The 27,517-nt window shown below is 46.5% G+C and overlaps 1 protein-coding gene across 2 annotated transcripts in view; it reads right to left on the bottom strand.

Annotated features, from left to right (window-relative positions):
* The window catches only part of APBB2 (amyloid beta precursor protein binding family B member 2), a 188,435-nt gene that overhangs the window by 63,832 nt on the left and 97,086 nt on the right, over positions 1-27,517 (bottom strand). For both annotated transcript variants that reach the window (XM_068974803.1, XM_068974802.1), the window contains exons 6-7: positions 9,270-9,416; positions 6,815-6,942 (exon numbers count right to left, since the gene is read on the bottom strand). In XM_068974803.1, coding sequence (XP_068830904.1) covers positions 6,815-6,942; positions 9,270-9,416 — 275 coding nt within the window. The remainder of the gene's footprint in view (positions 1-6,814; positions 6,943-9,269; positions 9,417-27,517) is intronic.

Below are 27,517 nucleotides of genomic sequence, written 5' to 3' on the forward strand. Positions count from 1 at the left end.
TCCTGGCATGATTAATAGAAGGCAAGGAGGCCACTTTCACAGAGATAAAATACAACCAAGGTGTAAGTCGGCAGAATGGTCAAGTAAATCCTGATGCCTCTGCTTACTGTGTGTCTGCATTAAAAAGAAATTAACTCTAGAGGTCAAGATAATATTGGAACAAAGGGAGAGAATTACTGCTGTCTCCCTGAAGACTTTTCTCCCTGAGGCAAGACAGCATATACCTTAGATTAAACTTTTATCAGCAGATCTTGCAATTCCATCAATCTTTCATTACCAGCTGGCTCAGAGAACCCTCTGACTTCTTGTCATTAGGAGGCTTTCCATCCTCCCTGTGAGGACCCGCCTCCCTCCATTACCCCTAGGAAAAGAAACAATGGCAAAGTGAAAATAGAGGTAACTTTCTGATTAGCTCAAAAACCAAGAGGCCCATTATTTCTAAATCCTAAAAGAGAACTGCCCTTTATCACTGACAACTTCTACCAATTTAGAAAGGATGTTTCCTTGGCACCCACAGTGTGCAAAGCTGGACAGAAAGAATAGCTGCACTCAACTTGGTTGCCTGAAAGCCCTCTTCTTGGCAGACACGCCCTCCACACTGCCTCCTGCAGTCAGGGCTAATTCGATTTAAGGGTCAACACCAGAGAGTAGAGGCAGGAGACCAGAACCACATCAGTTATTGGAACAGAGAGAGAAGATCATATAAAGAATGGTAACTACAAAACTGAAAGGGGAATAGGAAGCAGTTATCATGAAGGCAGCCACTGCAAGACGGGGCTGTGACCTGGAGGGTGGAGAGTGCAAAGGGCAGAGGTTGGAACTAGTAAAACCCAGAAGTTTGGAGAAGCCCCATGGAGCAAAGCCTCTGACACTGAGGAGGTGGTAGGGCCAGGGACACGGACCTTTAAAGGGCGTGCCTGAGCCAGCTGTGCTGGTGGCTCTGCATTTCTGTACTGGGAAAACTGTGTCACAACTGATGCACCCGGATAAAAATCCTGTTCCAGGATAAAGCTCACCACGGGAAGTAAGTCCCTCCCTTCCTCCAGCCACAAAGTCCAGTCAAGTCTGAGCCTAACAGCAGCAAACCAGAGAAGCAGAAGTGTGGTCTGCAGAGTCCCGGCTCCAGCCTCACAAAGCAAGCAGAGAACGGTGGGTTTGGAGCTCAGGGACAGCGGCCCAATAACCGGCATAGGAAGCAGTAGGTGACAGGCTGGGAACACTGAGGTGATTTGTTTCCAGACTGTCAGAAGCCTACTTGTTTCACCTCTTCTTTGGTGATAGCGGTATTGACTTGCCAACTGTTGGCCCAGCTAGAGACTCCATTTCCCAGAATCCTTTGCAGTGGCACGGGGCCAAAGGGATGTGACTAGAATGTGGGCATAACATGACGTGTGAAGGTTCCAGGTCGCCGTCAACTTAGAGACAAGTCCCTTGGCCAGTCAGACTAGGAAGACACTGGATAGCAGAACAGGACTTGCTGTTTCCACAGACTTCCTTCAGAAGTCACAACGACTGCCTGGTTCAATAATGATGAATGCATTATTACTTTCAACACTCTTTCTGTAAAGAACCAGGCCATATTGGGTCCACCACATTTGAGTCCCATCATGTTTTTCACCTTTCCTTTTTAAAATAATCCATTAAAGATAGAAAGACACTTTTAGCTCGGGGGCCTCTACTTTTAATTCATACCCCTGGTTTTATCTCATTAAGGAAAGGGACCAGGCCTAGACTGTGGAGTTCTTAGTCTCCCCACTGACCCCAGGTTACTTTGGACCATCCATTATGTCTTGTCAGGATTAACAGAGGAGCTCCTCCTTGGACAGAGGACAATTCCCAGGAGTCTGTCTTTGCCCAGTTGGCTGGGTCACTTAAGGCGAATCACACTCTCTGACCTCAGTTAATCCCTGAAATAAAAGGGTTTAAAGACATTGGTTACTCAGCCATCTTCTATATTTAAAAGCCTGTAAGTTACAGTTTTACATATTTTAACTAATTTACAGTCAGGATGCCCCATGCATCAGCCCCCACCCCAAGTCCGGAAATTAAGCAGCATTTTTCACAAGAATCAACACAAAACAACCGTGGCAGGAAAACAAAAGCATGAACTCTGTGGTGAAAGACTTCTAAAGCAACTTAAACCAGGAGCTTGGTGGATAAAACCAGTTGGGAATATCCTAAGAGAAGAGAAAATGAGGAAAAAAAAAATACTCAGTGCACTGAGACTTACTATGTTATTTAGATAAAAGTTCCCTGAGATCTTAACTAGATCAAACAGTCAAGCCCAAGATAAACATTTGAAAATTTATGAATAATCTATCACAAGGTAAAAATTGTTCATCAAAAAGAGAAAAGAGATGCATAAAACACGTTCTCAGAAGAGACGCTCTGCTATACAAACTATAAGCACAAACAGTATCTCAGGGCCAAGATTCAACCTGCAGAAGAAAGTGCTTTTTAAAAAGTACTTGTGCACAACGGTTGTGAGGGTTGCTGTTAATTAGGAAGGAATTTTATTTCCTTGGAGCAGGCTCAGTGGGGGTCTCCACTTATAATGGTTATTTATTACGAAGAATTCCAATTCTTCCTGAAGACAAAAATAGCAACCTAGTGTTGCCACTAATTTAAATTAACAAGTTTATTGACCAGAGCAGCATTTCCTAAAGCCTGTTCCAGGTGATCACATTTCTGTGAAGAAAAGAGTTCTAGTCCACATCAGCACAGGAGAACCTGTGAGAGGGTCTGGAGCAAAGGGGCTTGTTACACTTGGTTTAACACACTCTTCCAACTGACCCTAGAGCTTTTTTTCCCCTGCCATTTCAAGGGAAGTCTATGAGCATCTGACCTGATTAGTGCTTCATGCTACACTGACTTGGAAAATCCCACTTATGGGGTCTGAAACCCTGCAACTATACCACTTTTTTTTCTCGTGGGAAACAAACGGGAATAGCAGACTATTGGCAACACCCAGAGGATCTGTGTGCCCCTTCCTAGACCTGCCACAAGAGGCAAAGAGAGTCCCTCTCTCAAGTCTCCTGTGTTCAGAAGCTGTGTCTCCTTGCTGCTGATACCTCTTTACAAGAATGAGGAGCATGCTTTCTCCCAGGGCCTAGTGAGTAAACAGGAGAGCTGTGGCCAGGATTGGCAGAGCCCCTGAAATTGATGTGAAGTTCCCCCCAACCCATCCTTGGAAGAAAAGCCTGTAGGACCACAGAAACAAGATGCGAGGTGTCACTGTGGTCGCCTGCTCCAGTCCCTGGAGGCAAAATGCCAGCTCTACAACTCAGTGCCACTGGCACACATGAGGACACCTCCCCACAGGAGAAGGTCAATCTGAGCACTCGCTGGGGCTGCAGTTCCAATTCTGATTGGAAATACAGGGCTCTTTATGAAACCCCTTCCCCCACTGTGTGCCTCTGGGAGCCTTAACGTTTATTTCACGGTGATCAAAAAGAACTAAAGTGCAGAACAGTTAAGAAAGAGGAGGGTGGCCTCCCTTTGCCTAGTAATCATGCTTCCCAGGTGATACTAGTGGTAAAGAATCTGCCTGCCAGTGCAGGAGACATAAAGAGGTATGGGTTCAATCCCCGGGTCAGGAAGATCCCCTGGAGAAGGAAATGGCAACCCACTCCAGTATTCTTGCCTGGGAAATACCATGGACAAAGGAGTCTGGTGGGCTACCGTCCATGGCGTAGCAAAGAATTGGACATGACTGAGCGTCTGAGCATATGGCAGTATAATGCAAATGGACTCTAACAAGCACCATAATTAAGGCTGGCGTTGAGTCTCAAGAACAAGACAAAAACTTCAGTCCTGTCCAGCAACCACTGACACCCCACAGAGAATCAGCCTCTGGTGCCAAGGAGACTTTTTAGCTAATCATAATAAGAGGCTTCTCTGAATCAACCTGGGGGGGTCAGTAGGGGGGTGTCACAGCTGGATCACCTCCTTACCCAAAGTAAACTTCCTCCATAAGGAATTTCTGCAGAGCAAACCAAAGCCACTTGAAATCCTTAAGAAAATGCTAAACCCCAAATAACTTTATAAATTCTGAAATTACATGGCTCAGTGAAGCACTCAGAATTTCACGAAAAACTGCCCTTCATGCCTCTGGTATACATACTTTTCATATTCATTTTAACCACATCAAGAAATCCCCTAAGAGATTCCATTTTCTCAGCAAGGGAAGTTACAAAAGAGAATTCGAAATGGACTTGTTTTTGCAAGCAAAATGAAACACTTTTATGTTTTATTCATGCAAAGTGTAAGTCCCTTCGCAGCATTACAAATTGAATTTGCTCTTGTAAATTGCTGTAAAGGAAAAAAAGAAAAAAAGGAATCAAAAGCAAAACCAAATATCTTTTAAAAAAAAAAAGAAATCTGGAATACAAAGGTCCCTTCTTTCAGAGCATGAAAACTGCAATGGGGAGAAACTGAAACTTTCACTGACAAGACATATTTTTAATTTACTGCTTCCAAAAGCATCCCAGCTCAAGGGCCCCCCAGCCAATGCAGGAGCTTCCTGAGGTCCTGAAAGCTAATGTGGAACCCTCAGTGTATTTCTAAATTACACTTACCTGCTAACATTGAGTAAGAACAAGAAGGGGTTTAAAGAACACAAGTAACCCAGTGCACATTTCAGAAACATAACCAAGGCAAGATAACCTAATTTATACCAATATCATTGGGTGCAGTAGAGGGGTGGGTAGTTCTTTCCACTTTGTAGGACAACTGAACACAGCATCTAGAACAGCCTCTGGCCCTCTGTTATCAAATGATAAACTGTACTCAAAACCTCCCTGAGGTCTGATCCCTCCCTCACCCTCTGTTTGAAAGGAAACCATGTAATTAGCTGTCTGTCCAAGTGGATGTTGCTTTAACAAATCAAAGCTAAGGTGCATTAAGCATTTTCTATATCCCCATCACTATGCCGATTACTATACATATACACACGCATAAACATACACATGTTTCGTGGTCCTTGTTATCATCCCCATTTCACACATGAGAGAAACTGAGCTCAGGGCTTGAATAATTTTGTCCACTGGAATTTGAATCATATTTTTCACCCTGAACAGAGAGCATTTGGCCCTCCTTTAAAGAACTGGGGTGACCTGAAAACCTCACTGATGAAATCCACTCACAAGCTAACCTTAAGAAAACACAACCCCATCCAGCTGGACATACATATAATGATCTTCACCTCGGCTCCTGTCTTAAAAACAAACATGGAGGATAGAAACTAGGGAAGGATCAAGCATCTTATACTCTTCCATCAAGGCTAAATGTTTTTAAATATGTACAAACATCATCATGTATTTTCCTTTAATTTCAGTGCTCCAGCTCTGCCAAGCAAGTGAATGACAGGTGTGGATGCATAATCTAGCTACTTACTCCCTTCAAAGCACCTGGAACAGCTGTCACTGTTCATCACTCTTACAGAAGCTCAAAGATACAGCTGTGCTCCCTGGAAGGTTTATCCAATCAGCCATCAAAGGACACTCCACCTCTCTCTTTTGCAACCATTTCTATGTCTGGTTCCAGCAAAAATGCTTGTTCTTTGATGAATGCTTATCCATTTTCCTTTCAGGCTTAGCATTTGGAACTGAATCAAAACACTACTGAATTTGCTACTGCCCGAGGCTGGGTGAGCCAAGGCTGAACCCCCTAGAGGACCACACAACCCAATAAACTAGAAAACCCAGGAATGGAGTCACAGGCTCCAGAGAGCCATCTCTGTCATCTGGGATTTCACCAGCTTCCGCAATGCTCTTGTCCATTTTCAACAAAGTAATAAATCATCCTACAGCTTGTCCCGAAATGCTAGGAGATCTTCGGGCACCTTGAGAGTTTCCAAAGATTAATTATAATTCAAGAGTTAGATGCATTTCATGCAGCCCGATTACTTAATAAAGTATCGAAGTTTGATGTCTGTGATACCTGCCACTTTATTACCTAGAACATGTACTTGAAAACCAGAACTTCCCTGTTTCCAGTCACTCTGGAGAACAAAAAGATTCACAACACATCTAAGTAGGAAGTACTTGCTGGAAATGACAAACATTCAGTAGAATTTCAGAAAAATACACACTGAATGGAATGTTGGTATGACCAGACATTTAAAATGTTAAAAATGTTCAGCCAGCTTCAAACTCCATAAGTTCCTGATGAGCATGAATTAATGACCTAAAGCTTGTGATCAACAAGGTTCTTGTATAGCACAGAGAACTATATTTGATATACTGTGATAAATCATAGTGGAAAGGAATATGAAAAATATATATACACACACACACATGTGTAACTGAATCACTCTGCTGTATAGCAGAAATTAACACATCATTATAAATCAACTATACTTCAATAAAATAATTAAAAAAAAATAAAGCTTGTGATTAGAGGCTGTTCAACCTCTCCCTTCCAACAAGCCCTCTACGAAGAAAATACCGATAGCAGAGCATCTGAAATAGCTGAGACTCTTTAAAACAGACTGCAGAGAAGAGGAAAAAAAATAAGGTGAGAGTTCCGAGTCTGGATGAGCTGGGAACTTAGATGGGATGGGTAGGTGCAGAAACATGCAGAACCAGAGGCAGGGTCCACGGCTGAAAAAGGTCTGAGGGACAGAAACCGGAAACGGAAGTAGCTTGGTTTACGAGGCTGGGATAGACATGTGCTTTCATTTTTTACATTTCTGCAGAGAGTTCACTGTCTAGTTTCACAGTCTGTGACATGCAGTAACAGCAAGGCTCCACCTTGGCGCTAAGCTAAAACTGGGCCACCTGGCGAGGTGACAGAGGACACGTGGGGCACTCACCGGCCGTTGTCGCGGCCCACGCCCCACACGCGGATGCTGACGATGGGCTGAGCGTGGAGCACGCTGCGGTCCATGGGGTCCACCAGGCTCAGCGTGTCGTTCTCCAGGACCAGGTACATGTCCTTCCCCTGGGATTCAATGAGAAGACTGCTTACCTTCTGCACAAAACTATGCATCCTCAGGATGTTTGTGGCTACCCAGGGAAGTCGCTTCAATGATCAAAATATCGCCCCCTGGGTCTGAACTTTGTTTTTTAAGAGAGAAACATCCTCTCCTGATTAAAATATTTATAAATCCTTCATCTTCCCCTCACATGCCCAATTTCTCTCTCCTTCTCCAAATCCTCTGAAATGTGTCCCTAGCCTGCTTTCAAGCTGGTTCTTATTTTTAATTATTTATACTTTGAATCTTTAAGAAAAAAGGCTAATGGCAGGTTCCCTGGAGAATTTGGTCTCTTACTAACTCCAGGTGGGCCAGCCTCTCATAACCCCTCTGTCCCCACTCCTTCCCTTCTGCCCAGACCCTACCAGCCATCCCTGTGATGGCCTTCCTGTCAAGGGCTGTCTCTTCTCGGTTTGTACATCACCTCTGATCTGTGTGATTTGCCCGGTAAATAGCAGGCACAGCTGTGTGACACTTCTCGGTGCTTCAGTAGCTAATGCTGATGTCCCTTTATGACATCTCAGATATTACAGCACACGCTTCAGGCTCCTTGGCTCGTGAACGCTCTCACTTGCCTCAGAGCTTGGTTTGTTATTATCTCCAATTAGCAGATGGGGAAACCGAGGCTTACAGGTTAAGTGACTTGCTCATGATCCGACACAGAGGCCGAGATGCCTTTAGCCACAGGGGGTGCTGCAGTGATACCATCACTGGGGAGGAGGAGGTTTCCAGCATCACTCTTCAGGCTCTGGGCTCTTTGAGGGCAGGAACGCTAGCCTATCCAACTTCATTCCCCTTGCAAACCCTCAGGCATTTTAGGAAATTATTAAATGTTTGCTGTCTGACGGAAAGGCTGTGTCCACTGAAGGTCATAGTCAGCCCAGATGCTGTGGCGTGGATGCCAGGGAGGTCTGTGCTACACTATGTGATGCTAAGTCGCTTCAGTTGTGTCCAACTCTTTGTGACCCCCTGGACTGTAGCCTGCCAGGCTCCTCTGTCCATGGGGATTCTCCAGGCAGGAATCCTGGAGTGGGTATCATTTTCTTCTCCACCAGGATGGTCTAGCGGGGAAGAATGGTGAGGCTTTTTGGCCAATCTTCAAATTCCAAAGTGGGACAGATAAACTGCTCCTTGGTCTGGGTTTTAAGAATGATGTCCCATCACAAGTTCTCAGAGTGAACGTAGGCTCTGCTGCTGAGGAGGCAGACATGGCTGTTGCAATGCCTCCGCTCGTCAGTGCTTACTTAAGCCAAGCATCTACAACTGAGATCCAGGATGATTTGAAATCTTCCGAAAGGGGAAGAGAGCCACTTCCAGGCGTAATTGCACAGACCCTACAGAGCCTGGAGCAACAGACAGCAGGCCGCCTCAGACCTGAAGCGCCTCCCAGTGTCTCTGTTGGGAACTGCAACTCACAAGGCTTGCTGTGGGCAGAGTTTTTCTATGGCACAGTTGTGTCCAGACCCTGGGCAAAGAGCCAGCTGCTAATTATCCAGTCTGTAGATTAATCATGATTGAGGTGCAGGTCCTAGAGAGATTCTGTCTCCTGGCACCTCATGGAGGCTGGGTAGCTGGTGAGCAGCTAGGTAATGGCTGGCAGAGCCAAGAGGATGAGCCAAGCTACAGGGGAGGGTTGCAGTTCCCCAACCTGTCCCCCCAGTGAAGGCCAGGCTCCCTTCTTCCCGCTTTCAGCTGAGGGCTGCCACGTGCTCAGGAGCTGCGTGATCAGAGAGTCCTGAGGAGCTGGGGCCCCGTGAGCAGGGCAGGTCCTAGGGCCCCCGGGGGCTAACCAGGTGACCTGCTTTGGGATAACTGAGAGCTGACTGGGAATTTTTGGTGCCTTTTCCCTCTCTCTCTTTGTTCTTTCCCACCAGGAACTGGGTCATTGGCTGCAGCCTAAAAGAAATCTGCAGCCAGACCCAGTGGGAAGTGGCCCCCAGCGTAATTTCCACCCACCAGGAGATCAAATCCACCCTGCTCCTCCCCACCACACACACATACACACACAAAGCATTTCCTTGGGATTGATTCAGGTCCTCACAAAGGCAACAAAGGCCATCTTCATCAGTCAATCCTACCAACAATCTCCGTATTACAGGACTGAACCAGGGACCACTGCTGGCTAATCACCTGAAGCGAGAATGATTGGCTGAGTGTGGAACATCCCTGGAGCCCAATAAATACCTTCAGCGCTCTCAGTCCTGTGTCTCTCGGCTCTTGGGGCTCTGGGGTTTCATAGGCACAGCGGGAATGCAAGCCAGTCTGACATTAATTATTTTCACCTGTAACTTACCTCTCCCCAAATGCCAACTGTATCTCGGATGTCGTTTTTGCAGTAGGAAAGCTGCCGGATGCAGTTGTTGACGGCAACACTACTCTTGCCAGGAGCGAGGTCCTCCTCTGCCATTTCCACCCACCCCAGAGAGCGCACAGCGAAACACTAGGAGAAAATCAGAGATCCAGAGATTACTTACTGGCCACAGGTAGCCTAAGATCCTCTACAAGATGTGCATAATGTGTCTTCAATGACTATAAAATCTTCAGTCATCTAACTTAATAACTAATTCTCGATTGTTGAAAAATTTAATTGTGGCTATTTTTTACTACTAAAAAATGTAGTAATAACTATATTCTTGCCTACCTTTCTGTGTGTGTGTTCAGTTTTTTTCATAGAACCAATTATTAGAAGTAGAATGATAGGGCTAATGGGTTTAAACATTTGTAAGCTCTTTTTTTTCTAGTATCTGGCAGTATCAGTATCTTTTATCTAGTATCAGGCAGGATTTTTCAATAGTAAGAACCTCAGAGGGTTCTCACAAGGAGTAACCTCTCTGAGAGTTGTTATTCGTTAAGCACCTAGGAAAAGACAATAGAAGGGAGAGGAATTAAATACATGTTTGGCACTTGTTTCTAATAACAATGGGGCAAAATGTATTCTCTAATACCCAGAAATGAAGGAGAATGGAGGGTGGGGGTGTGTGTTCATCATAACAAATCTGTGTTTGTTATTAGCACCAAATCCTGAAAAGTCTACAGAATAATGAACCTGTAAGAAAACAGAGCACAAATTCAATTTATTCTTTTATGATTTAGAGATATTCATTTTGAGATCATGCTCATCTTCTTTTTAAAAGTTCAGGTATTCAATTTTTTTTAAATATGGAAAGTATCATATGCATGTTGCAACAAATAAAAAAATCCAAAAATGTATAAAGAAGTTCATGGGACATATGAGGGCAGTTTGGATACAGCATCTACCTAGCGGTTAACTGCCAGGTTTACCAGGTGGCTGGAACTGCAGTATCCCATGGCAACCTGTGATGCAGGTCCCCTCCTGAGCTGCACATCAATTGAAGGGACCACGTTCCCAGGAGAGGAGGGGCAAACGAGGTGCCACACTTCTGTGGAGCCAACAGGCTGACTCTCAGCATCTTCTAAAGTTTCCATAACTGCACTTCATAACAAAATGAAGAAATGCAGCAAAGTGTCCCAAAGTGACCACATTCAGTCTAGTTTAACCTTCTCTGTGTCTCAGCCCCTATACCCAGATGGTATGCCTCCTTCCTGAATTATCAATCACTTTCTCAAAAAAATATCCCACCAAAATACTGAAAACATTAGCAGAATGTGGATCCTCAGGTCCTAGAGGGGAAGGACCGAGGTACCTGGGACCCGGTGCGGACCCCATGTGGAATGGAACAGCTCCCGCACACTGACGGTGCCCATGAGGCCTCTTACAGAAATACCAAAAAGAGAAGGTCATCGCTACAACAACTGCAAAAGCTACTCAGGACCCCGGGTCCTGGGGAAAGCTTCTGGGAGATGCCCTCACAGTTCATGTGTGCACGTGTATCTGTTGGAGAGACACTGCCCAAGAGGAAGGTGCCACAGGAGCCAGGGCTGCTCCCTCTGAGGCTCTGCTCCCTTTAACCTGAAACCAAACTACTCCTGCAAGTGGGCGTGTCAGAAATGCCACAGGAGGACACCATAGTGCGTCTCCCCACGTTTCATTAAGACCCACAACTTCAAGGGCCATGCCTTCAAGTACTCATTTTCTGCTTCCTGCAGGGGGCACTGTGCAGCTCAGTAATTTTTCTTTGTTGGTTCCCAGCGTAGTCCCTGGTGAGTAAAATCACAACGCCACAATCTCCCTGCTTCCATCTGCCATTTTGATCTTGCTATGCACCACCTTATAATGGAAAATCTCACCTCTTCCACCTTCACCAAATGTGTGGAGGTTTTCCTCTACGCCAAAGAGCAGTTCTCAGTCACCAGTAGGGTGTCTGAAAGTTCAGCTCAATTCTGACACTATCTACCCAGAGAGAGCAGCAGATCCCACAGGTTTAGGGCTCAGCCCTACAAGAGCCCTTCTCCCCGACACCCCTGCCAACTTCAGTTGCCAACTGCAAACCTGTTATCACCTGAGCTTCTAGCCAACCAGCCACAGCTTGAATGTTCTGATGGACTGTCCTCATTGGGTTCGCTTTATTTGCTAGAGTGGCCAGCAGAACTCAGAGAAACATTTTATGTACTAGATCACTGATGCAATTGTTTGGTCACTAAGTCGTGTCTTTGCGACCCCATGGACTGTAGCACGCCAGGCTCCTCTGTCCTCCACTACCTCCCAGAGGTTGATGATAAAAGGATATAACTCAAGAACAGCCAGAAGGAAGAGATGCACAGGACAAGGTGCAGAGGAAGCGTGCAGAGCTGCCATGCGCTTCCCAGGGACCACTCTCCCCAGCCTCCACGTGTGCACCAGCCTGGAAACTCTCTGAATCCTGTCCTCTGGGTTTTACGGAGGCTTCATTACATGCGCTGCTGCTGCTAAGTCGCATCCGTTGTGTCCGACTTTGTGCGACCCCACAGACAGCAGCCCAACAGGCTCCCCCGTCCCTGGGATTCTCCAGGCAAGAACAGTGGAGTGGGTTGCCATTTCCTTCTCCAATGCATGAAAGTGAAAAGTGAAAGTGAAGTTGCTCAGTCGTGTCCGACTCTTCACGACCCCATGGACTACCCCATGCAGCCTACCAGGCTCCCCCGTCCATGGGATTCTCCGGGCAAGAGTACTGGAGTGGGGTGCCATTGCCTTCTCGCATTACATGGGCATGACTGGTTAAATCACAGGCCACCGGTGACTGAACTCAATCTCCAGCTCCTCTCCCTTCCTTGGGGATGGGCATGGGACTGAAAGTTTCTACCCCCTTGAACCCAGTGGGTTCTACTGGCAACCAGGTCCCACCCTTAGGTGAGTTCTAGAAGTCATCTGATAGGTATTTACTCATTTAATCCTCACCTCAACCCTACCAGGTTGATACTAAGTTACTGTATCCCTTTTATAGAAGAGGAAGGAGAGTGAAGCACAAGGCTGATAAATGGTGGACCTAGGTTTCCAGCCCAGGCAGTTTAACCTTTGGGCCTCTTACTGCTCTGCCCTATGCCTGAGATGTTGCTGGAGGGGCAGAGTCCAACTGGGCTGGGCCCACAAGAGCACAGGAACACAGTCAGCAAGGTCAATACAGTTGAGCGTATCTGGCCCAAGAGCATGTGTACTCCGTCGTGTCTCTTTGCAACCCTATGGCCCATAGCCCGCCAGGCTCCTCTATCCATGGAATTCTCCAGGCAAGCATACTGGAGTGGGTAGTGATTTCCTCGTCCAGGGGATCTTCCTGACCCAGGGATGGAACCGCATCTCCTTCATTGGCAGGCAGATTCTTTTACCATCTGAGTCACCAAGGAAGCCCAGCCCAAGAGCAGGGACCGCCTAATTAAAATTTTAGGTCTGACTTAAAGGTGCTGTGATCTTGGCTGTGTAACTTACAAAATCTCATTTTTTTTTTAATTTGCAAAAATGAGAACAACAGTAATACTTACCTCAGAGGGTTCTCACAAGGTAGAAAAACCTGTATTATGAGCACTGCTGAGTGAAAGTGCAAATGATTGCCAACGAGTGAAAGTGCAAATGAGTACAGTGCGACTTACACCTTAAAGGGAGTCATCCAAGGGGGAAAATGAAAGATTAGGAGATTTGTAATTAGTGTGATCCCCATGTTCCAATTATCCCCAGGATGGTTTTGGTTTATATTTGTTTTCTGGCAAAATCATTAAGAGCAGCTCCTTTTATTCTCAAAAGTGTCCTAGTTTGCACAATAAATTATAGTCACTCTAGTCAACATTCCAGTGAATTCACCCAATGGCACAGAGACTGAGCTTTGAATGTATCATATGCATGAGATATGCCCAGGTGGAAATGGGCTCAACATGGCAGGGCGTGTGTGTGGTGGGGGGAGGGGGCGGTGAACAGGGAACCCTAATATACCAGCATTCCTGTGGGATGGTGCTTTGCTCTAAAGCTAGAAGCCAGGAGCACATTTCCTCACTTTTTATACAGCCTATTACAGAATCCTATAGTCATGAATGCTCAAAGAACTTATTAACATTAAGGAAGGTGAAAAAGAATGCTGGCTGCTTTTTCTCTTTGAGTCCAAGAATGCATGGGTCTCAAAAAAACAATAGTCCTCACAATACAATTAATTTTCTGTATGTATTCAATACTTCTGCTGTTGTAATTTAGTTTCTGATCTGAAAAACTTCACCACTGGTCCCTACGGCCACAGTAAAAGGAAATGGATGTGTGTGGGAGAAGCCCCACTAAGAAGCCAGCTCTATTTCCTCCCAAAGAACCAAGCAGCGAAGAGCAACCTGTGCTACTTGGTGCTGCCCCCGTGTGGCCAGGAAGGTTTATAGCCACCACATTTCCTTAAAGTCAGGAAATAATTAATATACAATCCGCTTTCGGAATAAACACTCATAGAATAGGAGGAACTCAAAATATTCGATCCAAATACATAATCACATATCTAATCAATCTAACTGTTTAAACACTTTTTTCAAAACTTTGAAGAAAACAAAATCAACATTTGTACTCTGATGCTCATTCTTCAGTAGCTCTTTACCAAAAGGGTAAAAATAAGTAATGAATGGTTCAGGGGTCTGTGTCATCAGGAGGATCTGGATTCAGGTCACGACTTTGTACCTACCAGCTAGTGACTTTGGGGAAATCACTGGTCTCTAAGACTTAGTTTTTTTATCTGTAAAATGGGGATAATAATCGTACCTATACTTTATAGTACTGTTGTTCGACAGAGATAATATAGGTAAAATCTTTAGCATATCTGGCATATAATAACCCAATAAACATTTATCATGTTATTGATAAATTATAACATTTATGTATGGATTTTAAAGATTTCTTTAGTTTAACTGATATCAGCCACAACTAAAACACTCAGAAGGCTCTGTTAAAACACAGAAAATCGGACACCATCCCCACAGTTTCTGATTCCGTGGGCCAGGGCAGGGCCCTCAAACCTGAATTTGTAATAGTTTCCCAGGTGATGCTGAAGTTGCAGGTCTGGGGACCACTGATCCTAAATGGCAGATCTAGGTTCCAAATCTCAGGATTGCCACTTACTATGTGTGATATTGGGCATGCTCATTAACCGTTCTGTGCCTCAGTTTCCTCACCTGTAAAACAAGGACACTGAAGTCCCTGTCTCGCAATAACCTGTGTGTATTGTGAGGATGAACTGGGCAGAGTTTGCTGCTCTGCCTGTTGCTGCCATCAGTTATTATGGGCATTTAGGGAACCAAGGTCACGGCTGAACTGGGAGGGATGTGGCTCTTGGTTGGGGCTTCTTTCTGTCCCACCTGTTCTCTCTCCCCTGCACTGGAACCAATGGTCGTATCTTGGTTGGAAACACACATCCCGTTTCAACTTCTGTTTGAGTCCTCTATTGATAGAGATGGATGCCTGCGGAGAACCTCCTTCCGAGGCACACGTTGAGGGGTAGAGCACAGTGCCAAGCCTTGGTTTCTGGGGCCCGTCAGTCATGTGTCCGCATTCCCCTAGTCCCATCAGTGTGGCTCAGCCTCCAGGAACCGAAGCTTACTCAGTTGCAAAATGACAAAAACACTAGGCTCAGAGCACCAGGAGACCCGAAGTGAACAAGGAAGCTCAGGGATGGGGCGCTGCAGGCCCTCAGCAAATGTTCCCTCTCTTCTCTCTCTGGCTCCAAGAGACCCTCGCATGTCCTTCATTCTCCCACAGGAGGAGAAGTCCTCCTTCTCTTGAGTTTTAACAAGGACAAGCAAGATGAGAGCCTACTGGCTGAAAACTGGGGGAGGGGAGAGACAAGGCAATTGGAGCCGATGGAGTTATAGTCAGACACAAGCCTCGCCTCCAGCCAGGTGAGCCAGCTCTGTGTGTGGCATCAGAGATGCCGCTGCTCAGACCAGCGTAATCCACAAAGCAGCACCTTCCATGCCTAGAACACAGTTAAGGCTCTACATAAGTATTGAAGGATGGTGACAAAAAAGTAAATGATACCAGAATTGATAGCAACACTAAATTATAGATGTTAAAAAAACTAAGAACATCCAAGAGAAAAGCTACAATTTGGTTTACACTGCAAGTGTAATCCTAATCCATACTCATTTATTGGAATTGCTTACCACTAAGCTGGATTCTCTGCAGCACAGTAACAACTGTGTATAGAAGTCAGTAAACATTTATTGAGTGCCTACTGGTTCCTGGAGACATAGGGAAATGAGCGGGATGCACAGTGGACATAAAGCAGGAATCTATTGCATGGCGATGAGAAGTACGGGCACAGAGAGGCACACGTGTGTGTTGGGAGTCTTTAAACTCAGAGAGAGCGACTCATGGGCAGCTCACTGAAGGATATGGTACTGAGCTGAGCCTTGTAGGATGGATGGGTTTATTCATTTAACAAAGATTTACTGACAACTGTGATATGCCAAGTACTGGAGGCACATCAGTGAACCTGAGAGGCCCAATGCTCTGCTCTGAGTAGTATTTCAAAAACCTGGAAGGGTGTATTCATTTGGCTGTGACACCAGAGGTTGCACAGCTCTGTTGACATAAACCACAACGAGTAAGGTACAGTGGGTACATGGGGGAAGGGATGTGAGACACTGGTTTAGCGCCTAGGTTTTCAAGTCACTGACATGGGATCAAATCCCACATTGGCTACTACAAGCTATGTGATTGGAGCCAAGTTACTAAACCTTAGTACGTGTCAGTCTCTTCACTTGTTGCAGTGAGGTTGGTGGTATGGACCACCTGGGGGTACTGGCATGATTAATGGGAAGCCTGATGGTAAGAAGAGGACCTGGCCCAAAGTGGATGCTCAAGAAAAGGTGGCTGGTATTTTCACAAGGTCTCTGGCTCAGGGGGTAAAGAATCCAGTTGCAACTCAGGAGACACAGAAGACGCAGGTTCAATGCCTAGGTTGGGAAGATCCTGGTGGATCTTGATCCTGGTGGGCTATAGTCCAAAGGGTCACAGAGTTGGACAAGACAGAGCCACTGAACAGGAAGGCACACTGATCCCTTTCACAAGTGTCATGCACGCGTGTAGAGTCACTCGGTTGTGTCTGACTCTTTGAGACCTCATGGACTGTAGCCCTCCAGACTCCTCTGCCCATAGGATTTTTCAGGTAAGAAGACTGCAGTGGGTTGCCATTTCTTCCTCCCGGGGATCTTCCTGACCCAGAGATTGAACCCGTCTCCTTTAGCTTCTGCAACAGCAAGAGGATTCTTGACCACTGATCCACCTGGGAAGCCCAGTCAAAAGCTTCAGGACTGGGGAATTCCACCAACAGTCAGTCAGCCAATTCTGCTTCATTTTTCCAACTTATGATCAAACATTACTATGGCTATACCTTGGGTGGCTGGGGATGGGAGAGGCCTGGGGAGAAGGAGGGGAAGAAAGCCCCCAGGCTCCATCATTTCATGAGCCCATCTAGGAGTCCACGGACCCCGGAGAGCCACTGATGGGCTTCAAGAAGCTCTAAATCTCCTACAAATATATCCAAAATTATGTGTGTTTGCATGTAATGGAAAGAGGATCCAAAGCGATCCAAAGGTTCTGGGAATATAAAACACTTTAAAAGAACCCCAAGGACTTTGGAAATCAGAGTACTCAACTCATCAGGACATCAATTAAGGTAACGTGCATTCAGGGTAGAAAAAGCTGAGTAGCAGGCATCTGAGTTTTTTTTTTTTGAGAAGTGGATGAGGAAAATGGTTAGCCGGCTGTACATAAGAAAGGATCAGAAGTTTAGGGGAGAAAGGGAAATGGGGGAGGAGCAGTGAGAAAGGGCTGCAGAGCCTCTGGGGAAGTTCTGAAATGGCAGGCAGTGCCTGAATGACTTAGAAAGGTGAAGGAAGTCCAACACCCAGTTTTGAAAACCAGTGACTAACTTCAACGTAAGCCCCCTCTATATTACCCCTGATGCTCCGGCAAAAGCCTGATAGAGAGATTGCTGACATCATCAGGAATGAAGAGAAGGGTGGACTCCTGCCCTGGGTAAATGCTTGGCAGAGGAGAATAGTGGCAAAAGCCTCCGAGTGGAGCGCTGGGAGTCAACACAAGAGAAATATAAGCCCAGGTAACTGGCAGAACTGCAGGGGTGCGGGGGGTGGGGGAGGGTGGACCCATGAACTCTGCAGGATGTGAGACAGGGACTCAAGCCTGTCTCACCTGCATCCTAAGAACATAGAGATCCCGCTGCTGCCTGAGCTACACAGAGCTGCTCTGCGGAGGCTGGTTATATCTGTGTTCTTGGGGTCAGGTGGGAAAAAATACATGTATTCTTGTTGTATGTGACTATGAGGAAGGACCTTTTAAATATCATACAGCCTGCAGAGAAACTGAGAATCTGTTTTTATTTCATACTAATGGCTGCCGTAAGGTAACCATCTAGGATAAAGTCATCACGCTTGAGAGCCTATATCCTGGGATGTCTCTCTAAGAATTTGGAACTGTCCTCTGTCCTTCCCCTCCCCAGTTACTGCATCACAGATGGCACGGACTTGATTTTTGCCTACAGGACAGTCCAGATTTTGCTGAGAAATAAGGCAGCCAGTAATAAACAAAGGGCTGTGACCTCAAATGACTTTCAGAGCGTTGTCTAAAAATGCACAGGCTTTTCAGGGTTCCAAATATCTTCCTTAGATTGTGGTTTCCATAACACACAGGGAAGTCTTCAGCAAATCAGAGCTTGTGGTCATGATATATAGGACTGTAGATCACTATCATTATGGACACAGTTTGAGACAAATTCAGGCTTCACCTGCCACTGGTTTTCCTGGAAACACTGAAATGCTTTCTAAATTCAGCATCTCAGTGGGCTGCACCAGAGAGGTGCCGGGGGACTCTGGAGTGGAGCCTGACCTAGTTCTCCATCCGGCTGAAGCAAGGAATCAGCCTGATTAATTATTCAGCCTGGTAACAACCTGGGCAGCCAGGGAGGACCCAAAGAGCATTTCTACACTGACCCCAATGAGCACGTCAGCTGTTCCTGCTGTTTCTCCCCAGACTGTCTGCAACGTGGTGAGCAACCAAGCAGAAAACAAGACACTCGCCCTCTGGGGCCATGGGCCCGCTAGTACCGCTTACTTAACTCTCCCTGTTTCCTACTTTTCAGGGCAAGATCACTCGATGGGAAAAATTCGTCCTATGCTAACATCCTATGCCGACGGCTTATGCTATCGAAGTGGACACTCATCATAATAACTAACACGCATCTAGTGCTGACAGCGTGCCAGGCACCAAAAACTGACCTGTAATTGAAATCTCGTCTACAACGCCCACCTCTCTGCCTGCCTGCCTGCTCACCACCCCTTACTGGTGGTCAGTTCACGGAGGGGGGTTCCCAGCCCAGGTGATCTCTGTCTCTAGTAAATAACAGGCTCCGCCCCTAATAAACACTCTAGAGACCTACCTGCAAGGTCAGGGGCAGGAATACCAACCACATTCCCTATGGTTGGGAAATGCTCAGCGCATGCACAGTGATGGAATCAGAGCTAAGTTATCTAACGGAAGTGGGGAAAGATGTGCTGCAGTTTAGAGACGGTGCCTTTAGTCGTTTCTCACGTACAGCGTGAGGTCATGCAGGTTTCTGAGATTTAAGGCTTCGGTAACTTAAAATCCTTAAATGAAAATGTAAGAGCTCTTTCAAAGCCCCGCGCCTTGATTTCGCCCTCTCTGTGTGCCATTCCAGCAGGCGATGTCTCCTGCAACTGCTCCCTCGGCTTTATAAAAAGTGCTTGCTGACTCACCACTCTACCACATGGGGAAAGCAATCGTTCTGAGATTTAAGGGAACCCAGGTTTGAACCACTGACGTGCTGAAGAGCAGGCTCAAGGGGAGGTCACACTTGGTGGGGTGGGGGGGTAGGGCTGAGATCTGACTCTGCACGTAATACTTTAAATACTCAACGATTGCTGAGGTGTCTTTGCTTCCTCACTCTTACTCAGGGGAAGCAAAATCTCCCCATTCTTCCTTCCCAAGTGGTCTCTGGCAGATGAGCCAGTTCAGATGGGCAGAGCTGTGGCCTGGCCTCCTCCTGTCCCCTCAAGTGGGGATGGGGGAGGATTCATGCTGGAGAATGGGACAGTGCTATCGTGCTGGATTCCGACTTTCAACTTAAAACACGTGTGAGCAGCACTGAAATCATGAAACCAACGTGTCTTGCTTTCAACTTAACACATAAGATGTGCACTTTTACACAGCAATGAAATCATGACATCCATATGCTTTTAACATTTTTCTAAGCATGATTATGTTGAAGAGCAATATTCTCACTAGGGCTTAAATGGGATTTCAGAGTGAGGGAGGGAATTTCCATTTATTGCACTCCTATGTTAGCGACTTTTTATAAGTTATCTAATTCAATTTGGTTTAATTCTCATAACCAAGTAAATGAGTTATTCCACCCGTTTTTGAGAAGAAATAAACTCCAGAAATGGTATGGACCTAACAGAAGCAGAAGATATTAAGAAGAGGTGGCAAGAATACACAGAAGAACTGTACAAAAAAGATCTTCATGACCAAGATAATCACGATGGTGTGATCACTCACCTAGAGACAGACATCCTGGAATGTGAAGTCAAGTGGGCCTTAGAAAGCATCACTACAAACAAAGCTAGTGGAGGTGATGGAATTCCAGTTGAGCTATTTCAAATCCTGAAAGATGATGCTGTGAAAGTGCTGCACTCAATATGCCAGCAAATTTGGAAAACTCAGCAGTGGCCACAGGACTGGAAAAGGTCAGTTTTCATTTCAATCCCAAAGAAAGGCAATGCCAAAGAATGCTCAAACTACCGCACAATTGCACTCATCTCACACACTAGTAAAGTAATACTCAAAGTTCTCCAAGCCAGGCTTCAGCAATACGTGAACTGTGAACTTCCAGATGTTCAAGCTGGTTTTAGAAAAGGCAGAGGAACCAGAGATCAAATTGCCAACATCCACTGGATCATGGAAAAAGCAAGAGAGTTCCAGAAAAACATCTATTTCTGCTTTATTGACTATGCCAAAGCCTTTGACTGTGTGGATCAGAATAAACTGTGGAAAATTCTGAAAGAGATGGGAATACCAGACCACCTGCCCTGCCTCTTGAGAAACCTATATGCAGGTCAGGAAGCAACAGTTAGAACAGGACATGGAACAACAGACTGGTTCCAAATAGGAAAAGGAGTACGTCAAGGCAGTATATTGTCACCCTGCTTCTTTACCTTATATGCAGAGTACATCATGAGAAATGCTGGGCTAGAAGAAGCAAAAGCTGGAATCAAGATTGCTGGGAGAAATATCAATAACCTCAGATATGCAGATGACACCACCCTTATGGCAGAAAGTGAAGAGGAACTAAAAAGCCTCTTGATGAAAGTGAAAGAGGAGAGTGAAAAAGTTGGCTTAAAGTTCACCATTCAGAAAACTAAGATCATGTCATCTGGTCCCATCACTTCATGGCAGATAGATAGGCAAACAGTGGAAACAGTGTCAGACTTTAATTTTTTGGGCTCCAAAATCACTGCAGATGGTGACTGCAGCCATGAAATTAAAAGACGCTTACTCCTTGGAAGGAAAGTTATGCCCAACCTAGATAGCATATTCAAAAGCAGAGACATTACTTTGCCAACAAAGGTCCATCTAGTCAAGGCTATGGTTTTTCCAGTGGTCATGTATGGATGTGAGAGTTGGACTGTGAAGAAAGCTGAGCGCCGAAGAATTGATGCTTTTGAGCTATGGTGTTGGAGAAGACTCTTGAGAGTCCCTTGGACTGCAAGGAGATCCAACCAGTCCATTCTAAAGGAGATCAGTCCTGGGTGTTCATTCGAAGGACTGATGCTAAAGCTGAAACTCTAATACTTTGGCCACCTCATGCGAAGAGTTGACTCATTGGAGAAGACTCTGATGCTGGGAGGAATTGGGGGCAGGAGGAGAAGGGGATGACAGAGGATGAGATGGCTGGATGGCATCACCGACTCGATGGACATGAGTTTGACTAAACTTGGGAGTTGGTGATGGATAGGGAGGCCTGGTGTGCTGCAGTCCATGGGGTTGCAAAGAGTTAGACACGACTGAGCGACTGAACTGACTGAAACTCCCAAAGGAACCCTGGCAAGTCTAAGGTTATCTAAAACGTTTTGCAAAGTCTGACTCTGGTCATCACACAGAATGCTAACACTTGTGAAGTGGTGGTGAGGAGGGGATTGGGGTGGGGCGTACTGAAGTGGAGGACAAGAGTGTCACCCGCAGCATTTATTACGAGCGTCTGTGTGTATATATTGGGTGGGAAAAATCCACTTCTCTTTTACTACTCACACAGAACACATCAATTCTGATCCATCTAATCATCAAATGTGCAGGAGCTCTTCTGCACCCAAGCAAGTCTCTGCAACACCAGAGGGGTGTGCTACGATTTAACTCAAGCCTGACACTCTCTACTTAGAGGGACAGTCAGATCCCACAGGTTAAGGTCTCAGACCCACAAGGCTGCTTGCCGCAACCCCCACCCCTCAGACACTAATCACTAAGTCCGGGTTGTCACCTGTCTTCTGACCAAGCAGTTATAAACTGGAGACTCCCCTGATCCCTCCTCAGGATTAACTTGCTGGAGAGGTTCACAAAACTTGGAGGAAGTTTACTTACTAGATTACCTGTTTATTATAAAAGAATATAACTCAGGAACATGCAGAGAGACGAAGACAAGGTAAGTGAGAGGGCGTGGAGTTCTCAGGCTCTCTCTGGTTCAGGCCACTCTGCCAGGGCCTCCACATGTTGACCAGCTCAGAAGCTCTCTGAGCCTTGCACTTTAGGGGTTTTTATAGCAACGTCATCCAATAGGCATGACTGTTCATTAACTTCCTTTCTATCTCCTCTTCTAAGCTTCTAATCATAGCTTGGTCATTCTGGTGACCAGCCCCTACCCAGAAGCCTACCTAGAGTCACATCATTAGAATAAAAGACCTTACTATCATCTAGGAAACTGAAAAGGATTTAGGAACTCTGAGTCAGGAACCAGGGTTAGATGTGTGTGCAAGTGCGGTGGGGGGGGGGGGGGGCACTTTCTTTTACAATATTCAATCAACTCATGGTAACATATGAGACAGATGTTATTACTATTCCTATTTTACAGATGGGGAAACTAAGGCACAGAGTGCTTGTTATAGACTGAATTGTATCCAAAGCTATGGTTTTTCCAGTAGTCATGTATGGATGTGAGAGTTGGACCATAAAGAAAAATAAGTGCGGAAGAATTGATGCTTTTGAACTGTAGTATTGGAGAAGACTCTTGAGAATCCCTTGGACTGCAAGGAGATCAAACCAGTCAATCCTAAAGGAAATCAGTCCTGAATATTCATTAGAAGGACTGATGCTGAAACTCCAATACTTTGGCCACCTGATGCAAAGAACTGATTCCTTAGAAAAGACCCTGATGCTGAGAAAGGATTGAAGGCAAGAGGAGAAGGGGATGACAGAGGATGAGATGGTTGGATGGCATCACTGATTTGATGGACATGGGTTTCAGTAAGCTCCCGGGAGTTGGTGATGGACAGGGAGGCCTGGCGTGCTACAGTCCATGGGGTCTCAGAGAGTCAGATATGATTGAGCATCTGAATTGAACTGAATGTCATACCTGATATGAGCAACTGAACTGAACTGAGAATTCATATATTGAAGCTCTCAGGCCCAGTGTGGTTGTGTATGGACACAGGGCAGTTAAAGAGGTACTAAGATTAAATGAGGTCATAAAGTAGGCTTAATGCAGTAGGACTAGAGTCCTTATGAAAAGAAAGAGACACCAGGAACGTGGGCACACAGAGAAGGCCAAGTGGGGACAGAGAGAAGGCCGACATCTGCAAACCAAAGAAGAGGCTCTGGGGGAAATGAAATCTGCCAGCACCTTGACGCTGGACTTCCAGCCTGCAAAGGGTGAGAAAATTAGTTTCTGTTGTTTAAGCCACTCGATCTGTGTGGTATTTCGTTATGGGAGTAGATTCATACAGTGGTATATAAACTTCAGGCAACCAGCTAGCATATAATGAAGCCGGTATTCAAACCCCAGTTTCAGTTCAGTTCAGTCACTCAGTCGTGTCCGACTCTTTGCGACCCCATGGACTGCAGCACGCCAGGCCTCCCTGTCCATCACCAACTCCCAGACTTTACTCAAACTCATGTCCATTGAGTCGGTGATGCCATCCAACCATCTCATCCTCTGTCGTCCCCTTCTCCTCCTGCCCCCAATCTTTCCCAGCATCAGGGTCTTTTCAAATGAGTCAGCTCTTCGCATCAGGTGCCCAAAGTACTGGAGTTTCAGCTTCAGCATCAGTTTATGTACCAACAAATTCCTGTCATCACGCCACGCTGTCTCCTAGGAGCTGCAACAACGTTGGTTTTCCTAAAGTGGGGAGAGGAAGGAGGGCAGGTAAACTTCACTCTACACCCAGAGACCTCACAGAGGGCCTACAACCCCTCCCTCCACCCCACAGGCGTGCGCCTGTGCACAGCCCCTCTCCCTCGTTCTTAGGTCGGCCAGAGAAGGCTGATACCAGAGGTCAGGAGGCCTGGTCCTACTCTGAAAGGCCCCAGATGATTCAAGGGCGGAAACGTGGAGAAGAAGGAAAATCTCCTTGAACAGAGAATGAGGGTTTCAAGCCTCCTCAGGCCTCGATTTATGGCTTCCAGCTGGCTCTGCTTCCGATGGCTCAGAGGTCTAGGAGAGCCCCCACAAGTCCGGAGGTGGCCTAGGTGCTTTTGCTCACATTTTCCACCAGGGGGCGCCATTACACTTCTCCCCCTCCGAACCCCCAACTCTGAGGGTAAGGAGTCTCCACCGAGGTAAAGCAAAAAAAAAAAAAAAAAATTAATCAACTGCCTGATGACTGTGCCCTGTGCCCTCATCCCTCTAGGCCGTTGTACTGCTGCTCACATTGTGTTCTAGGAAGTCCTAGGGTGATCAGACTCAGCAACAACCTGTGGGAGGGACCACGGGGCAGCCAGTGTGGGGCTGAGGCCTCTGGGCCCCTCAGCCAGGGTCCTGCTCTTTCTCTCACATGAAAGCTTCCTTCAGCTGAAGACAGGCCAGCATCTCCTGGTGATGTCCACAGTGACGGTCGCTAATCTATTACTGAACAGGGTGACTTACGACATTCTGAGGAATTTAAATACGTTTAAAAACAAACACCAGAATGCCAATTTACTCATTTACAGGGCAAAGTGTACGTCTCACTCGTTGCTCAGCCTGGCTCACAAGAAGATCCGTCCTCTGGAGGAAATCCACTCAGTTCTGACCACTCGCTGACCGCAGGCTGAGTAGAGAGGCAAGCAGAGGAGCCTGCTTCCACATCCTAATGGCTAGGATACTTGGAGACTGATAGCTAGTGCAAGGCACAGGCCTCTGGGTTGTGATATAATACGTAAACAGTAGATTATATTAGTCATTTCCTGCACAGGAGCCAGCCTGGCATTTGGAGGCCTATTTTTATCAATGGAAAAGTTGAGTGGAGGTGGGTTCAACCAGAAGATTTGGCCCAGTGTTTCCACAATATCACAGAACAAATTAGATGTACGTGCATATTTAAACATATCTGCAAGTACAGTGCATCCAACAAATTTATATGCAGTCGTCATCGTCTTTCTAGCAGTCACCATTTAGCCAGTGCTTTCTCTGGGCTGAGTATTTTGTATTAATATATAAAATTAAGAGCCTGGGCTTGGCAGGGAAAGCAAGGCAGCCCTGACATTTATAGATCACTTTCGCAATGCTTCATAGCCTACGACAGGTAGCACAACATGTGTTCACAATCCTACAGAGCAGCAGTTCTTTATTTTACATGTGAGAAATCGAGTCTGGAGAACCAAGCAGAATCACCCCAGGCCACACAGTAAACAAGTAGCAGCCACAGTGTGATCTGAGGCTTAGTTCTCAAGGCAGACTGCTGTGTTGTCTTGACTTTACAGAAGAGGAAACCATCTCAGTGAGGTTCAGCAAAGGGACACATCTGGGGACCGGCTGGACGTCCCCACCGTCAGCAGTAGCTGTTCTGGAAACAGAGCACTCCATCCATAGGAGGGTCTCCAAGAACAAGCCTCTTCTGTGGACCTCTGAATGACCCCACCCCAAAGAGGGCCTGACACGTGCTACACGCTCACTGAACATTTGTCAAATGAAGACCCTTGGGCTGGAGACAGACTGGAGGATGGTGGCAAGAGAGCAATGGAACTGCCTGGACCGCTATTCTCCAGCTGCTCCCTTGGCCAGCTAATTGATCTAAGTGTCTGCCTCTTTGGAGGATAACTCCACAGATGCTGCTGAGAATTCCGCCTTGAATGGGCAGAGAGCCTAGCACAGAGCAAGTGGAGCCTGGACTATAGCAAGTGCACAGAGCCTGGACTCTGAAGCCTGAGCACCTATGTCTGAATTCCAGCTCCCCCCTCAATTCTTGAGTGACGCAGCTTTCTCACCTGAAAAATGGAGACAAGGACAGTCTTATGACCTAAGGAATGTCGGGAGCAATAAATGGTGCAATACCTCTAATGTGCTTAGAATGGCACTTGCTAAGTCTTCGATGTGTTAGCTATTATTGTTAAGAGTATCTCTGAATTTTCAACAAATCTGATCTAGGCCGTGCCGGGTGACATAAGGGCTTCCCTGGTGGCTCAGTCAGTGAAGAATCCATCTGCAGTGCAGGAGACCCAGGTGCGCTCCCTGGGTTGGGAAGATCCCCTGGAGAAGGAAAGGGCGACCCACTCCAGTATTCTTGCCTGGGAAATCCCAGAGGAGTCTGGCAGGCTACAGTCCATAGGGTCACAAGAGTTGGACATGAGTTACCAACTAAACCGCCAACACCGACATAAAAGTCATATAAAAATATCCATTTCGCCAGTAAGTTGAGCTAGGGTCAGATATCACTTGCCTCTAAGTGCCTCCATTCTGAGAGCAGAGGGCCAACCCTTCCATAGGCTAATCCGTGCCCAGTGTCCAATCCATCCTTATTGGTCTAATAGGACTCCTCTCTTCGCTACCCTGCGGGGCCTTCACACAGCCCTGCAGACAGCAGCCCACATTCAAGGGCTCTGGGAGACGTAGACCAAGGAAAACTCGAGTCCTGGCTGTGTTTGCAGCCCTTCTCTCCGGGCTTCCAGGTGGTTCCTGATTGACACAATGGGCTCCCAGCAGGTCTGGGAGTCCTGTCCCAGAGCAGCGTGCGGTGCTCATGTCCCCTCTAGGCGTCAGTGGGATCTGGACACCTCCTTGTCACGCAGGCCCTCTGTCCCAATCCTGACTCTGAGCTGAAGACCACCGAGATCCTACAAGGAAGGGCTCTTTATATGGGTCCCTCTGGACATGGAGCAGGCCTGCTGAGTCTTTGGAGAGTAAGACTTGGACCATTCTTACACTCAGCCAAGCAACACTGGACAAGAACTCAATACTTCAACCGCTCAAAAATTCAAACGCTTCCACAGAAGATGATTTCTAATATGCTATGAGACGGTGGACTTCTTACAAAGGGAGGTGGGATATGGGCAGAAGGGGGCGCTTCTTAAACCTGATGCCTGACCCTTCCAGCTAGAGCACCTTCAAATCCCACCAGCCAAACACCCAGTAACAGCCTCCTGCAGGTGGCCCAGCCTGCTGCAGCCCAAGGCCCGGGAGACCTCAAAGTCACCACGAAACATCTCCAAGAACCTTGATCTGACAGTAACCACAGAAACTTCTCCTGGTGGGCCAGTGGGACAAAAGGGAACTTCTGCCGCTGGAGACACTCGAATGCCAACAGAAGCTGAGTCTGTAGCAGTAAACATCGGCTCACGGCCCACACTCTCAGAGCCTGAGGCAGAGCCCACGCCCATCCAGGCCCAGCAGTGAGGCTGGCAGGAGCCGTTCCTGTTTCTGCAGAGAAGTGGCAGATGTCCTACTCCTGGGAAACTATTCTTCTTCCCCAAAGTGTGAATGATATTTTAGTTTTCCTCTATGGGAGTCTTGGAAAAGATCGAGAGGCAAGTTGTATGGTCCACATGGCTGATTTACACTCTTGATTTCATTTCTGCTGCTGCAGAGTTGAGAAGCCTTATTTGCAGAGTAAGCATAGAGTAAAACCATAATGAATACCCAAGTTTTGCATGTAAAGTTGGCCATTTTATCTTGCAGGGAAAGCAAGATG

Source organism: Capricornis sumatraensis, chromosome 7 (genome assembly GCF_032405125.1).
Source record: "Capricornis sumatraensis isolate serow.1 chromosome 7, serow.2, whole genome shotgun sequence".
In the NCBI taxonomy this organism is placed as follows: Eukaryota; Metazoa; Chordata; class Mammalia; order Artiodactyla; family Bovidae; genus Capricornis; species Capricornis sumatraensis.